Raw genomic sequence first — 16,253 nt, 5'->3', positions numbered from 1 at the left:
GAGTTATTGTGAACAGAGAACTTAATTTAAAGGGCATATTGCAAAGATTGCCAAAACATTACATCGAATTACATGGTTGTTGAGGAACACACTAACAAGAAGGGATAGGAAGGTTATTGTTCCAATCTATAAGGCATTAATAAGGCTGTATTTGGACTATTGTGAACAGATCTGGTCGCCAGGATTTCTTGGTGATGCGGAAGTGGTAGAGAGGATTCAGAGGCGGGTTACAAAGATTGTTGCAGGTCTGTGGGATGTTCCCTATGAGGATAGATTGATGATCTGTGGGCTCTAAAAACTAGCTGATAGATGTAAGAGAGGAGATATGATAGAGGCATTTAAATTGTTAAAGGGATTTTAGAAGATTGATACTGATGATATTTTTAAGACCAGTGCAGTAAGCGAGAGAACGAGGGGGCCATCCCTGGAGATTGTGTAACAGTGTGGTTAACAAGGGTGTTAAGACTAGAATGTTTACTTGGAGGGTTGTGAATGGGTGGAATGCTTTGCCAGAGGTGGTTGAATGCTTCAACTGTGAATGAATATAAGGAGAAGTATGACAGGTATTGTGTAAATAATGGTTAGTGTGTCAATGCGGGGTCTCCCGCGATGAGTCTTTTGACTCCATGGAGATACCGTTAAAATAATAATAATAATAATAATAATAATAATAATAATAATAATAATAATAATAATAATAATAATAATAATGTTGGTCTCCATAAGAAAGGCGTTTCAAGGTAAACTAATAAAAGAAACTTAACAGTAACTCAACGAATCTCTTGTTGAAAGCAAACCAACACATCACAAATAAAGGCTATTCAGGATTAGGAAACTATTTTTTATATAGCCTACAATGTGAATGCATTAATCCCTATGGTAGTCAAGTCTGGCTATTTACCACCAAAAAAAGCTAGTATATATTTTCTCCATTTGACAGATGAAAAGACTTTAATCGATTTTATTTTATTTTGAAACAGGTTTTTCACAGAAAGGTCAAAACAGATATTTTGATAACTGAGTAAACCTATTTTTATCATGGGATATAAAAATAAAATTAAATCAGCATGTATCTCAGTGGAAGTAGCGCTTGCATCCTATGCGTCAGGCCGTTTGAAAATAGACTAAGTGAAAGTCTAGTTGCTGAGTGGAGAAACTTTTTCTAAGCCTATATTCGATCGGTTCCCGAGTTAGTCGATCTCTGGCATGGGCGAGAGAATTTTTCTCCTGAAAACTCGGGTTTTTCCATCCCATAAACTCATGAAAATCTCGATCATAGAACCCTCATTATTTCAGACAATAACATATCCTGTTAGGGTTGAGTAGAGATGACAGCCCTCGTTTGGCAATCTCTTCATCGGTTGCCATTCATAATTAGTCATAGTCATGGCTATTCATTTCAATAAGGTGGTGAAACCTCCTGTGCTGGTTCATTCCATAGTACTTCTCCTGAAGTACAGTTCCACCAATGTGGTATACTGCTGCTATTCTTTTCACCCCAAAATGCATAACCTTACATTTTGTCACATTAAATTGACATCCATTCTCCTTAGCCCAGAACTCCAATCTTTCCAAGTCGTCCTGCAAGATTTTGACATCTTCTGCACTCACTATTGCCCTACCCAACTTTGCATCATCAGCGAACAAATGAACTGTTCCTCTTAGATCCTTGCCTATATCGTTAATGAGCAAATTAAACAACAATCATCCAAGAACAGAACCCTGCATCACACCACTAGTCACATGCCGTCTTTTGGACTCTACTCCTGAATAAACTACTCTCTGATATCCCTCCATCAACCACCCACCTATCCATCTCACCAACCCTATATCCATTCCCATATGTTTTAGTTTACGGATTAAAATTTCATGTGGTATCCTGTCAAATGTCTTAGCCAGGTCCAGCAGTATCACTGTAAACCCATTACCCTTATCCAGTTCAGCTGTCACTGTGTTATAAAACTTGAGCAAGTTACTGAGGCATGATCTACCTTTCACAAAGCCATACTGTCCCCGTACAGTATCTCATTTTCATCAATCCATTCCTGTATTTATTTTCCCCTTGACTATTTTCTCCAAGACCTTGACAATGACTCCTGATATGCTGATCGGTCGGTAATGTGCACCAGTAGTCTTGGATCCTCCTTTATGCAGTGGAACTATTTTCCCCTCTTTCCACACCTTCGGGACTAAACCAGACCCGAGATCTCAGATTAAACAACATGGTCAAGGGCACTGATAATTCTTTAGCCTCTTCACGTAAGACCCGTGCCGGTATACCATCCAGTCCCGCAGATGTATTCACATTAAGGTTCTGTAATAGACTGTTCACCTCCACTTTATTCATCACAATTCCCGTATAAACTAATGGGTCCTTCATATTTTCAATGTCACCACCTGGATGATATACTCTTGCTATGCTCAGTTCACTATTCCTAAGCTACGCTCAGTTCACTATTCCTAAGCTACGCTCAGTTCACTATTCCTAAGCTACGCTCAGTTCGCTATTCCTAAGCTACGCTCAGTTCACTGTGTGAAGTAAATTTTCAAGTTTGTTTTGGATCTCAAATAACGTTGCGTTTTACGATTTTTTTTTTTTTTCTGGTGTTATTATTTGTAATATCAATATTAGCTGCTAGGTGGAGATAATTGTTTTATCTGACGATCTGTGCCTTGCTTGCGGATGTTTTCAATTGCAATGTGTGTTTGCTCTCGATATACACATTTTGTAATATTTTAAATAACGCATATATTTGTGATTTTCTTGATATGTCTATAAGAAAATTGCAACTTCGCCATGCTACTCCTTTTAGAACATTGTCAGTTTAGCTAGTGATTTTTTTTTGGTTTTATTCATAAGTGGAACTTTCTGTTTGGCGGATGACGACAACCTAATACTTCGAATTTTACTATGAATTAAGTTCATGTACCTGGGAGCTAATAAGTGTAATTTTGGGCTTCTGAAATGCTTGTAAATATGATATTTCATGTAAAATTCATTAGACGAAATGTGGAATATATGTTTTGGAACGATTTACTTTGATCCATGTGTGTTTTGGTATACGTAAAACATAATTTTCTTAGTTTCATCGAACATGGCAAACCAACCCAGTCGAAGAAATGGAGCTATGAAGATTAGGCTGACAAGTATGTTTTTATTTATGTTTGTATACTGTTCTCACTCCCCGTTTTCTGTTTGGTTACCCATATTTATTATAAACTTTCTTTTCACAGTTGTATGAACCTTGTAATGATTTCACCTTAATGCTTTCCATTATTTTGCATCAAGTGGTTAAAAAAAAAAAAAGAAATTTCTTTAGTATTTAATTTATTTCAAAGTTCACTATCTATATTTTGTATAAACTTGGAAGTTGGGTGAAACTTCATTCCCACAAGTAGTTCATTTATTGCTGGTTGGTCAAAAAGTGTAGAGTGCATGGAAAAAATAATTGCATGGCTGAGGTGGGACTTTTGCTGCACATTAGGTGCCATGCTTAATTAAAACATTACTTATCACAAAGCGTTTGGTACATTTGCACATCCTGTTCAATGATATTAGGACTTCCTGAAATTAGTTACTCCATTTTTAATGAAGACATCACAACTTTTTTGTATGCCATATTTTCGGTATGTTTTATGATGCCACATTTTGTAGCATGGCACATGTAATGATGTACACTTTATTATATACTTTGATTTATACGACATGTTTAGTTTCTTTCTTTTTTTTTTTTTTTTTTTCTTTTCTCCATTATCATAGTTAAGCACCACTCATTTAATGGGAATAGCTTATATCTTTAATTTTTAGATTATTACAAACTTTCCAGTAAATGGAATATCTGGGGGAGGGGAGCACAAATGATATTTAATGTCTGTTCATAATAGTAATAACTATTTTATTTTTCATTGTATTTATATTTTTGAAATAAATTACTTAAAAAAAAACGATTTAAAAAGCCAGTGTGACTAGAATGCCCAATAAGGTACTCCCCCCCCCCCTGATAAGGTCCCCTAGTGACCATACAACAACTGTGGATGCCCAGTGAACGTGTGGAATTCTAAATCATAATTAATATTACAAAAGCATTTTTTTAACAGCAACATCATAGTGCATTTAGATAATGTATATTACTTGGTCTTGGTTTAAAAAAGTTGGGTTTGATTGCTGTCAAAGATGTTTTGAATTTTTATGAATTGAAGAACGTGATATACTACTTTAGGCTTAGTTTTCTCTCAAACTAGTCACAAACATGTGGTTGAGAGTTGAGGGTGTTTAATGATATTGGATGATTTGATGGTAGAATGCTACCAAGATCAAATAATTTGATCAGATAGTCTAACAAGATCAAATAATATTATTATTAGAAGAGACCTCCAGGGAGTCAAGGACTCAAGGGAGGCCACATACTATATGCACATCTGTCATACTTGTTCTGGAATTCATTCACACTTCTTGCACACACAACTTCCAATGGCAATTCATTTCATTTATGCAATACTATGAGAGAAAAATCTAGATTTCACCCCTTTCTTGGGGTGAGATCTAGCATCCTTTCCCCATCCTCCATAAAATGGAAAAAATTCCATAATCTGAAATCCTGTATGACCCTTTCAGAAGTTTGTAAGTCTCAATAATCAGTATTCCACAATCCTGATATCATTTTTAACACTCCTTTGTACTTTCTGTCCACTGGATCAGAATCACAACAGAAACCAGATCAGACTTGTGCACAATAGTCCAACTGAGGTCTTATCAAGGTCTTGTAAAGAGGCAAAATGACTCATTGTAATCTAGTGGATCAGCTACTAGTGATGATAAAATGCATTGCCAAATAAACGTAATGGGTACTAATCTTTTAATCATCACAGTTGACTGTAATTATCTGCACACTAATTGGGTAGTATTGAACTTTGATGCAAAGAATGAAGCCAATTTATTGAGCTATTACGTGACAACTTTCTTAAGTAGTGCGTGACAAGTAACTCGAGGTTAGAGGATATTAGACCTGGTTATAGGGTCATTAAAATACATGACCATTCTGCCTCTGGTTGTTGACAGTGATCATGTTGTGTTGACCTAGGAAGTGGATAAATGTGTGGATATTCCATTTAGAAAAGATTATATGCTTCAAAGTTGGAAATTATGACCAACTGGTACTAGATTTGATCCCATAGTATCTGTTGCTAGATGGGAGGATATCAGTAGGGCGTGAGAAGTATTTTAAAAAACGACATCAGTGATGCAGTAGTGAAACATGTCCCTAAAGTTCAAAGAATAAACAGGGTGTGAGTGAAATGGATGTGCTTTCTTATTAAGTAAGAGATTCTTGAGGAAAAGATTATGTGAAAGTAATACCACAAGGATAATGTTACTTATCAAAATAAGGTGCTGGTCAGAGTTATAACTGCTTTATGGAAGCTAAATGTGTGTGTGAAAAGAAACTCTGCAAGCTAAACACAACTCAAAAGAATGGATGTGAAAGAATAACTCATCATTGCAGATGGTGGAAAATGCAATATTGTTCAACTAATGAGTGCCAATTTTGTTAAAAGCTATCAACCTGGTGAGTCCAATGCTGCCTCTATACTGGAGGAAGAAATTCTAGTGTATGAGAACAGGAAGTACTAGATACTGAATATGAATTCAACAGTAGGACTTATTGCGAGACAGGATGGCATATCGGCCTATGTGGAAGAGAATTGGCATTGCCTCTGAAGTTGTTCAATCTATCTAAGGGAGTGGAAAGAGGCAAGATAATACATTGTTTTTCATTTTACACAAATTATATGGACTCTACAACCATGTTATAAATAATTATTTTAATTTCCAAGCATTTCAACCTTCATATTAAGTCATCATCTAGAGTATACACACATATATATATACACAAACAAGCTAAATTACATTTCACATAGTATGCTGAAGAGACAATGATATGGAAGACAAATCATTGTCTCTTCAGCACACTATGTGAAATGTAATTTAGCTTGTTTGTGTATATATATATGTGTATACTCCAGGTGATGACCTTAATATGAAGGTTGAAATGTTGGGAAATTAAAATAATTATTTATAACATAGTTGTAGAGTCCATAATTTGTGTAAAATGAATGCTGATCACCGCATAATACTAAAGGAAAGGCAAGATAATACCATTGCGTAAAGATGGCTCCAGACAGAGGGAGGTAGAAAACTACAGACCAGTTAATATATTGGGAGTGGTTGCTAAAGTATTGGAAAAGTTGGTAAAAGGGAAAATACAACAGTCGGTGGACAGGAATGTGATACTCTATAGTGGGCAGCATGGCATTATTATAAGGGGTAGGTCCTGTCTTAGTAACTTATTCACATTTTATAATAAAGTGACAGCAGAATTGGATAAAGGTAATTGCTACACTATAATACTGCTAGAGTGCCAAGGCATTTGACAGAATACCACGTGGAAAACTGTTACAAAAACTGGAGAGGATGGGAATGGATATGAGGCTAGTAGCATGATGGAGGGGGGTGGGGATGACTGACTGACAGACAGACACCACAGAGTAGCATATGGCAGAGTGGAGTCTTGGAGAATGATGGTGATTAGGTGGAGTACTTCAGGGTTTGGTACTAGGGCTATCATCATCATCATCATCTTCCTTATACCCTCTTTTACCTTGAGGTGTCGAGGGTCCATTGATCATCGGACCTAACTCCGTTTTTACAGGATAAGGTGGTCAGCCTTATGCCCCGGTGTATTCTATGGCCTGTAGTGTTGAGTTCTCAAGGCCAGTTTGCCTGCTTTGCGGGATGAAAAACCCCAGAATAAACTGGGGAAAAAACCCTGCTGTCCACGCCCAAGACTGGCTAACTTGGCTATGGCTGAGGAAGATCCTTCAGCTCCTCACGTCACTGACGGGAATCGAACCTAGAACACTCCTTCCCCAGGCATATGGTTGCGAAGCGCATAGCCACTAGGCTAACCGTGCGGACGGTACTAGGGCTATTACTCTTTAATTTGTATACCAATGACATAGAGAAAGATGTAAGAGGGAATATTTAGTTGTTTGCTGATGATGTAAAACTGGGGAGAGCAATAGTTGATAAAGGTGATGTAGATATCCTGCAGGATGATTTAAATAAATTGGCATGGTGGGCAAAGGATAATGATTGTAAATTTAATGTTGCAAAATGTAAGGTTATGCACTTCAGGTTGAAAAGATTGCATTTGGTGTATCATAGTGATAGTATTGGTTTGCAGGCAATTGATGAGGCTAGGGACTTGGAGATAATGGTGGAAAATAATTAAAGTTCAGAAGGCATATTGAAAGGATAGGTAAAATAGCTCAACGAATTACTTGGATGTTAAAAAACATGCTGACAAGTAAAGATAGGGAAGCTATTAACTCTCTTTATAAGCTGTGATTTGGCCACATCTTGACTACTGCACACAGATTTTGTCACTTTCTGGTCGAAAAGATTCAGAGATGAGTGACCAAGATGGTGACAGGTCTGTGGAATGGCCCTATGAGGATAGGTTGAAGGTTTGTGGGTTACCAAGTTTAGTTGGTAGCTGGAAAAGAGGGGACATGATAGAAACTTTTAACATCTTTTGTAAGTTATTTCAACTAGTAAAATGATGCCATCATGTGCGTCTAGTTATTCTTAGTATTTAATTTTAATTAGTATTCTGAATTTTCCATTTTGTTTATTTCATTTATTATTTAATCCATCACTGAGTTAAATAATGTAGGGCTTAATTAGATGCTGTGTCTGATCTCCTTTGGTTATTTTAACTTGCGTGTTTTCAATTTGCTTTGCTTGTTTTTGGTATATACTTTTAATTTTGGTATTTTTGTAATATAGGTAGTTCCGTAGAGTCAAGACTCATTGTGGTAGACCCATTATTCACACAATACCTATCATACCTCTCCTTAAACTCATTCACTGATGAAGCACTCACAGCTACCTCTGGCAACCCACTCATCTTACAAGCAAAAAATCTAGTCCTCACTTTTGCTAACCATACACAAATTTCATGGCTGTCTCCTTGTTCTCTCCTTTCTTGCAATGTACAGAAAACTATGTTCTCTCCTTTCTTGCAATGTACAGAAAACTATGTTCTCTCCTTTCTTGCCATGTTCAGTGTCAATCCTATAAAATCTCTTTGATAACTTACATGCATCTATTACGTCTCCTCTTTTTTGCCTATCACCTAGTTTTTTAAGCCCACAGTCCTTCAATCTATTGACCAAATTTCTTATGATCCGATCTGAAGGTGACTAATGTGGCAATGGCATACAATTTTCCAATGAAGAGTCACAACAACAACCTTCAATCCATTTTCAGAGGGAGGTATTCCATAGTAGACATACTACAATCTTTGCCACTCACTTCTGGATCCTCTGCATCACTTCTTCTTTGTCCCTGCAGAATCCAGGTGACCTGATCTGTGTGTATTAGTTCAGATGTGACGTTATTAAAGCATTACAAAAGGGAAACTGCCCAATCCCTGCTTATTGTGTTCTTCAACAACCACGTTATCTGATCTGATGGGACACCTCCCGAGTCTGTAGCCTCATCAATTTCCTTCAGTTCATTTCTTTCCATCAATATAGTTCACAGATTGTAATCCCTTCTTATTCCCAAAGTGCATCACCTTACCATTGCCATTAAACTGGCAGCCAATTACCTTTGTCTATACTGTCAGTCTATTTGTCATCCAGCAGGATCTCTACACCACCTTCATTTCTATTGCTCTTCCCAATTTTGCATCATCAGCAAAACTGGGAAAAGTAACCACACTGCTACACAATTTCCATAGGTAACCACTTGTTCTGCCTTCCTGCCATGTCTCATGTACATATAAACAGTATTTTATCATATGCTTGAATTATCATTTGGTAAACTATATAGAGGGATTTGTTGTATTCTAATGATTTTTCTTATTTGCTTTAATATAAATATCTTTGTCAGTCTGTTTTCAAAATAACAATAATGGCATGGTTTAATAACCCAGAGACCCTGTCTAGAAACCAAGATGATTTACCATTGAATTTAAGGCTTTCACAAATATTCACACTACAGTGGGATTGAAATCTACGTCTTTTAGGTTGAAGAACAAAGATGTTTCTTTGTTTGGTTGATCATAGGCTGGACTGTTTTTTCATACTGATAATTTTTTAATTGAGGAAACACACGGCAAAATACACAATTGCACTTTACAAGGTAATTGTTCTCAATAATCTAATGTGGATGCTTAGATGTTGATTATCACTCATGCTGATGTTTAATGAAGAGACCACATGTCTAAAAATAGCTAACAAACTAATTTATTTAGCTAATTAGATTATAAGTGAATATTTGATCACCGGGACATTTATGACATTAGTCACCCTGCTTGCCAATGGATCCTTCTTGTTTTCTGTCTATAGAAAGCATATCTATACCGGAAGGTATATTCATCACCCTTCTCACCACAACCCACCTCTCCCAGCAGTATGGTTTTTATCATTATGGTGTGATCCAGGGCTAGAACCATTTGCTTGGATCATACTAGCTTCTCTAATGAATTCATTCACATTCATGACACTTTTTTTTTTTTTAGAAAGTGGCTTCCCCCTTCACAAAATTAATAAGCCCTCTGCCCATCCTCCAAACCCAAACTCTAACCCAAAATCCAGAACACAAAAAATCTATTGCTATCTTTTACATGTGGGGCATCTCAGAAAAAAATTGCATGCATTCTTAAAAGGTATAACATGCAGATCTCTTCAGGCCATACCCAAAATTAATTACCTTTATCCACTCACCTAAAGATCCACTCCACCACCTAGATCATCCTGGTATTTACATTATCCCCTGCTCCTACCAACTTGAATACTTAGGACAGACAGAAAGGCAGATAATATTAAATCTGCCCTAGAAGAACACAAAGTATATCCATAGCTATTCCATGGCAGCAGACGATGCCATGGAATAGCATGATCAAGTGACAAATGATCTGACCTATACTTTGACAGAGGAGCTTTCTACTAACTGCAGTATATGTAATTTTTGTGGTAAATCCAGAAATTATTTGATCACACCATATACACTGAATTCTCATACAAATTTTACTAGGAAAGTCATATATTGATAAACTTGTAAATATGTTGCTGCAGTAAATTATTAGGGTTTTTCAAATGTTTCGGATTTCAGTTTGCTAGTGGTTTGAAAAGATGAAATAAAACAAATTTAAAATAAAAAAAAATCATTATAGACCTATCACAAGAGTGTATTAAAAAAAAAAAGTCATTATCAATTAAAGCTGTTTGTATGTTATTGGATTATATCCAAGTTTTTATGATGAATAGCAGCTAGTTAAAATTATGAATTCACAGTATTTGATGGAGTATTATTAAGTACCATACCTGGCCTTGATGTGTTTACACATCAGAAAATACATGAAAGCAAAGTATCTGTTGGAACTGAAATAACATTTGATACTATTAGAATAAGATGGATGTGAAACATATATATTATTTAATATTTCATCCATATGTCTGTTTGGGTGGTTAATGCTTCCTTTTGCAAAAAAAAAAAAAAAAATGAGAAGAAAATATCCTTGGTACCTAGAGGATTAATGTGCATTTAAATGAAAAGAGTAAAGTTATTCTTATGCTTGAGATAGTGTGTCATGCAGGATTTCATTATTATTGTTAAACATTAATATTTTATATCATCAAGATTTTAATAAAAACATACTATGTATATATATTATAAAAATCAAGTGGATATTAGATCAAGTGGATATTAGTATGTATTCTGTTGCTGCCAATCAACAGGAGATTTACTCACATATACAGTATTACCTATCTCTAGACAAATGCCATGAAGAAGTTTGGTAAATCTCAAGTGGTTGCATTTGATATCTCCAGAACTTTTGACCAGGTCTGGCACAGAGGCTTACTAAGCAAACTCCCATTATTTGGTCTCTCTTAGGACTTTTGTAGTTGGATTGCCAGCTTTCGGTCTGGATGCACACTATGTGTGATGGTGGATAGTTCCTTATCCTTTCATCATTCAACTAATGCTGGGGTTCCATAAGGTTCTGTTCTCTCACCAATCCTCTTCCTTCTATATATCAATGACCTGTTTCAGTTGACCTTCAATCCAATACACAGTTTTACAGATGACAGCACATTGCACTCCTTTCTTTCATTTGATAAACCTTACTCACCTCAACCTACAGAACATCAACTGCCACTGCCCTCAATTCTGATCTCCCAGCCATCCTCCAATGTGGTTCAGATAACCTCGTTAATTTCAATGCTAGTAAAACCCAGTTCTGTCTTATTTCTCACAAAAAATCCATTTCTCCCATTATTATTTTTGACAACACTTGAATTTCCAGACAACATGAGATTTCTCTTCCTGGAATCACCCTGACATGAAGCCTCTCCTGTCATAAACACATCACAACCATTGCATCCTCAGCTTCTAAAAAACTAGGATTTCTCTTTTGCTCAAGTCATTACTTCACCTCTGAACATTAAACCTTATACAAATCAAAATTCACCCAGCTATTGAATACTGCACTCACATTTGGCATAGGAGCCCCTAAGAGCTCCTTCAAAATGCTTGACTCACAGAGGAGAGCAATTAGATTGATTAATAACCCATCTCTTACCAACTCACTCCTCCCATTTTTGCACAGGTGTTTGGTTTCTGTATTATGTGTATTCTATAAATATTTACATGGCAAAACATTCACCTGAAATAGCATCAGTAAGTCCCCCACTCAGTACCAAGTCTGTTGGATTGCATGCAGCTGCTGCCCAACATCTTTTTATAGTGCATCTTGAAACCCACAGAACAAGTTTCTTTTCCTCCTCCTTCATCCCTGCTATTGCTGTATTGTGGAAAGTCTTTCCCCTGATGTGTTTCCCAAGAAATACATATACAGACTTTTAAATCAAATGTAAACAAGTTTTTCTTTTCCCAACCTACTACTCATACACAGCATACTATAGGTTAATTAACCAACTTCTCATGTATGGGCTCAACATTTAAAAAAAGAAAAAAGTGAGATGCATGAGGAGTTTGTCCACTTTTGGAGGGAATCTTCTTTACTCTGCCACCATTCCTATTGCCTGATTTAGACCTTCCTTCTATTTCAAGGTCCATTCCAGAAGCAGAACTTTTCTGTCATTCTTCCCTTGATGAAATCAAGTCTTCACTTCCAGTTAGTTTGTCAGTTGTGGAGCTTCAGTGGGTTTCTCTGCCTATCTTGGAAGATTTAATTCATCTACTTCTGTTTACCAAATGTCTGCCATCATATCTTCACCAATCAAGAACAGTGTTCATTTCAAAGAAGGCGGGATGCCTCTGATTACCATTCAATTACAATTGCTTGTGTTCTCTTGCGTCTTTCATAAAGTGTTAGCTAAATGTCTGCAGTCATACATCCAACATGATTTTGGGTGGAGAGTCTTCATCCCTGCAGATGGATATGCCAAGAATATTTTTATTCTTTCCTCTTCTTTCTGAATTCCGACACCAACTTCGGCCTCTATTTATGGTGTAAACTGTGCATGCTACTATTTGCTATTTATAAAGCCTGCTTGGTTACTGCACCTTTGAAATACCGTTATTCCAATTAGCAGTGTGCACTTTCTTTCTCTCATAACCTTTCTTGCTTGTGTACTGTGTTTATCTACTTTTCGCACTACGAGTTTTATGCCTATGGATACTAGAAAATTTATTTTTATTGAGACTGCACCACTAATATCTTTTAATTGGCATAAAACTTAGTAATACGGCTGGTTGATTTCTCTCTCTCTTTCTCTAACACAAATTCCTTCAGTGAAACTTTACACAAACAGTCGTGGTCTATTTGCACTTAACTATATGCTTTAGCTATCTCTTTTGGTTTCTCGCTCACAAGTCCAACATTTTTTTTTACGAACAGTGCATTGTAAAATAAACAATTGGGCAGCACTCTATAGACATATAATTAAAACACATTTATTTACATTTAAAATAAAGTACATTAAATAAGCGATAGGGAGGTTACTCTTCTCTCTCTCTACCTCTCCTTTTGGTATAAAGAAACAAACTTTCTCTTTTCAATATTAAATGACTAAACAATATATATATAATTACTCTGTTATTTCTCTGCTTAAAAAAATCAAATTGCCAAGACTAAATTACTCATAAAGAGATTAGCTAGCTATGGCAAGTTATCTTACAATTTATATTCCAGTTAACAACTCAGAGGACTCTCTTATAGATATTTCTTATTACTATTTCTTATCAGTCCATTTATGACTTATCTCCTAGATTACAATAAGAATGTACATTAGAGGTTGGAACACACTTACGGAGGCTCTTTGTCACGACACCTTCCAAAGGTCCTGCATCAAAGTCACTATGGTTCTTCTTTCATCTCAGGCCTTGCTTCAGGGAGCGTTTCGTCGGAGTATTAGCAGTTCTCGGACTGCAATTTTCCCGGTAATCAAAAGCTCAGGCAAGAAGTTTCAGCATACAGGCTTGAAGATCGTTCTGCGGCTTTTGGCTTCAGTTGACTTCCCAATTTTTTCCCTTGGGCATGGGTTTGCCGTAAAGTCTGTTTCTCTGGGTCAGGGTGCTTCTGGTTCTCTGCCGACTGCCTTGGACTCTCTTCGGTAACAGTGTTTTGCCTCTCCTTCTGTCAGCAACTGGACCTCGCCTCCTCTCGACTACCCCTGGTTCTCTGCTAAACTCTTCACGATGTTCGGCTCAGTCCTCATTGATTTTCACCTTCTCGGGACCTTGCACCAAGGATTTAAACCCCGAAGAAATTGGCAGTTCTCCTTGATCCTTTTGAAGGCCGGCCCGTTCTTTCTTCTCCTCCATGCGCTCTTTTTTCCTTGTCTTGCCGGGCAGTGGAAACTTCTGAAACCAGCAGACCTCTTTGATACTAGCTTTGAAGGTGTTCATGCACAGAGCTTACAAACAACTTTCTCACACACTTAATCATAAACAACTTTCTTGTGCTCTTACACATAGCTATTATACAAAGTTCCGATGGCAACGCATTGCCTTTGTTTTTGACATTCTAGAAACTTTAGTTAAAACGGTAAATACAATCAATTCCCATAGGGTTATTTATATTATATATTTAGCAAAAATTGCATAGAAAACAAGGTTATTTTTGTAACAGTTCTTATGAGACCTGACCTTAGTAAAAATCAATGTAAAGCGCTTTGGTATTTATAAGCTACATCGAGTTTTGCAATGACATCCCTGGACTTCCAGAAGGCCTTTGACAATGTTTCCCTTCAAGCTATACTTTGACCTCTGTCTGCTGCAGGATGTCCAAAAGCTTTCCTCACCTACATCAATGTAACAAAGTAAAGTCAAGTATGCTTTCTCTTGTTCCCTCAGGTAGAGACAAGAAATTGAAGGTTGAGAATTTTCCCTGCACGGCATGTCCTTGCATTCCATCTCCATTCTGGAGAAGTGGAGTTACCTTGGTGTTTTCTTCTCTTCGACATGCTGTTCCTCTTTCCCATCCACTCTAGGATCTTTTCTTTCTTTCTCCTCATAAAGCTCCACTTAAACCTCAACAGAGTCTCTTCATTCTGAATTATTTCCTCCTTCTTAGACTATTATAGATTAGTCCTATGTAAAGTCTCTCTCTCAGTACCATCCCAGATGGATGTAGCAGTCTGTTTGTGGTTACATCTTCCTCACGATGTGCCACTGTAAACCTTTGAGGTCTTGGTATTTCCTCATTGTCATGGTTAGTGCCTAGATTAGTCTATTCAGATTACAGCAATTTTCTAGAGTCCTAGAGACAGCAAGTATGTCTTGCTGTCTCTAGGACTTCAGGTATTAAGGATGATTACAGACATATCTCTAGATGAGTGATTGATGGAAGGACACTGATTACGACTGCCTTGTTTCTACAAAGGAGATGGACTTGAATGTTGCTCCATTCAGTAGAATGGAGCTGCATTACAAGAATCTAAACATGTTCCTTTCATGAGCTTGTATAACTCAGGGAAATGATGACAAGAACTGCAGAGCAGGCTGTCAGAGTATAGAAACTTTTTCTGATGTTGCTCAGTGTTTTATCTCACACATGGAGTATATGTCAGAAGACAATGCAATAGTGAGGGTTTATAGAGAATAGTTTGAAGAACAAAGTTGGATAACAGTAGTAGGAACCACACTGTAGGACTAACGTTGGATTGAGGAAGCCTGACCTTGTAGTAAAGCGAAGAATTGAATTAGTCATTGCTGATGTACAAATTGTGGGTGCTGGGCTACCACTCACTACCCCCCCCCCCCCCCCCCATCATGAGAAAGCTGCCTACTATGCTGAAAATCCTGAAGTAGCCTTTTAAGTAGACTTAAAAGGCTACTTCAGGAAGAACACCGTATCATACCAAAGTTTACCTCTGGAACTGTATCAGCAGAGTTATATGGACTACTTAGCTTTGGACTTTCTCGAGCTGATACTCTCTTTGCTTGCCTTGTGGGGGCACACTGGTGGCATAGAGGACTTACCAGAGAAAGACTTCTTGAATTCCCAGTCTGGAGTTGGATAGCACAGGATACTGTTGGAGTCTAGGCTCTTCTGGTTGTACATGTGGGGTTGTAGTATGTAATATGCTGAGTTAGAAAATAAAATATTCAGTAACTTGGATAGTGGTTTCGGTCTCATGCCAGGCAGTGATGTCTCCCACCCACACAGTGTAAACATAAAATTATCTTTTGTTTAAATCAGAACATTGAGCAGCCAACAAAAATGCTTATTTTTTTATACCGTGTGTTCAATTTTCAACCATATTATTTTTAAGTTCTGATTCAATGTTTTATTTTTTTTCAGTATGGCATTAAATTTCATTACGTGATTCTTTATTTCTTATATAGAGTTTGTAATAGCTTAAGCTGTTACAGACTCTGTCATGGCCAGTGCACAGCTGCCAGTTTCTTAGTTGGCATGCAACAGACCATCATAGTGGTGGTTGCACTTGATCAACCTTCCATAAATGTGCTGAGTGTTAACCATTGGCACCATCTTTTGTCACCTATTTTGGAATCTTGGATATAAGAAATAATTATTCAGCTTTCATAGCGCCAGCTGATTATAATACTTAAATTCAAGGTGCATTTCTGTACAGCTTCATTTCAAAGAATTTATTTTCTTTGCTGATAATGCTTGTTTTTATTTATTAAAAAAATTCAAAATGTATTTTGTTAAGTGAAATACTATTGCTTGTATTATATATTTGAAAGCTGC

At 36.8% G+C, this 16,253-nt stretch overlaps 1 protein-coding gene across 3 annotated transcripts in view; it reads left to right on the top strand.

Annotated features, from left to right (window-relative positions):
• The first annotated feature begins 2,950 nt into the window (after positions 1 to 2,950).
• The window catches only part of Smurf (SMAD specific E3 ubiquitin protein ligase), a 452,534-nt gene continuing 439,231 nt past the window's right edge, over positions 2,951 to 16,253 (top strand). For all 3 annotated transcript variants that reach the window (XM_090407614.1, XM_090407612.1, XM_090407613.1), the window contains exon 1: positions 2,951 to 3,147. In XM_090407614.1, coding sequence (XP_090263740.1) covers positions 3,096 to 3,147 — 52 coding nt within the window. In that variant the 5' untranslated portion in view covers positions 2,951 to 3,095. The remainder of the gene's footprint in view (positions 3,148 to 16,253) is intronic.

Source organism: Typopeltis vanoorti, chromosome 17 (assembly GCF_054136105.1).
Source record: "Typopeltis vanoorti isolate ZY-2024b chromosome 17, IOZ_Tvanoo_1.0, whole genome shotgun sequence".
NCBI classification, from domain to species: Eukaryota; Metazoa; Arthropoda; class Arachnida; order Uropygi; family Thelyphonidae; genus Typopeltis; species Typopeltis vanoorti.
Note: the sequence above shows the minus strand (reverse complement) of the source record. Positions and strands in the feature narration are given on the sequence as shown.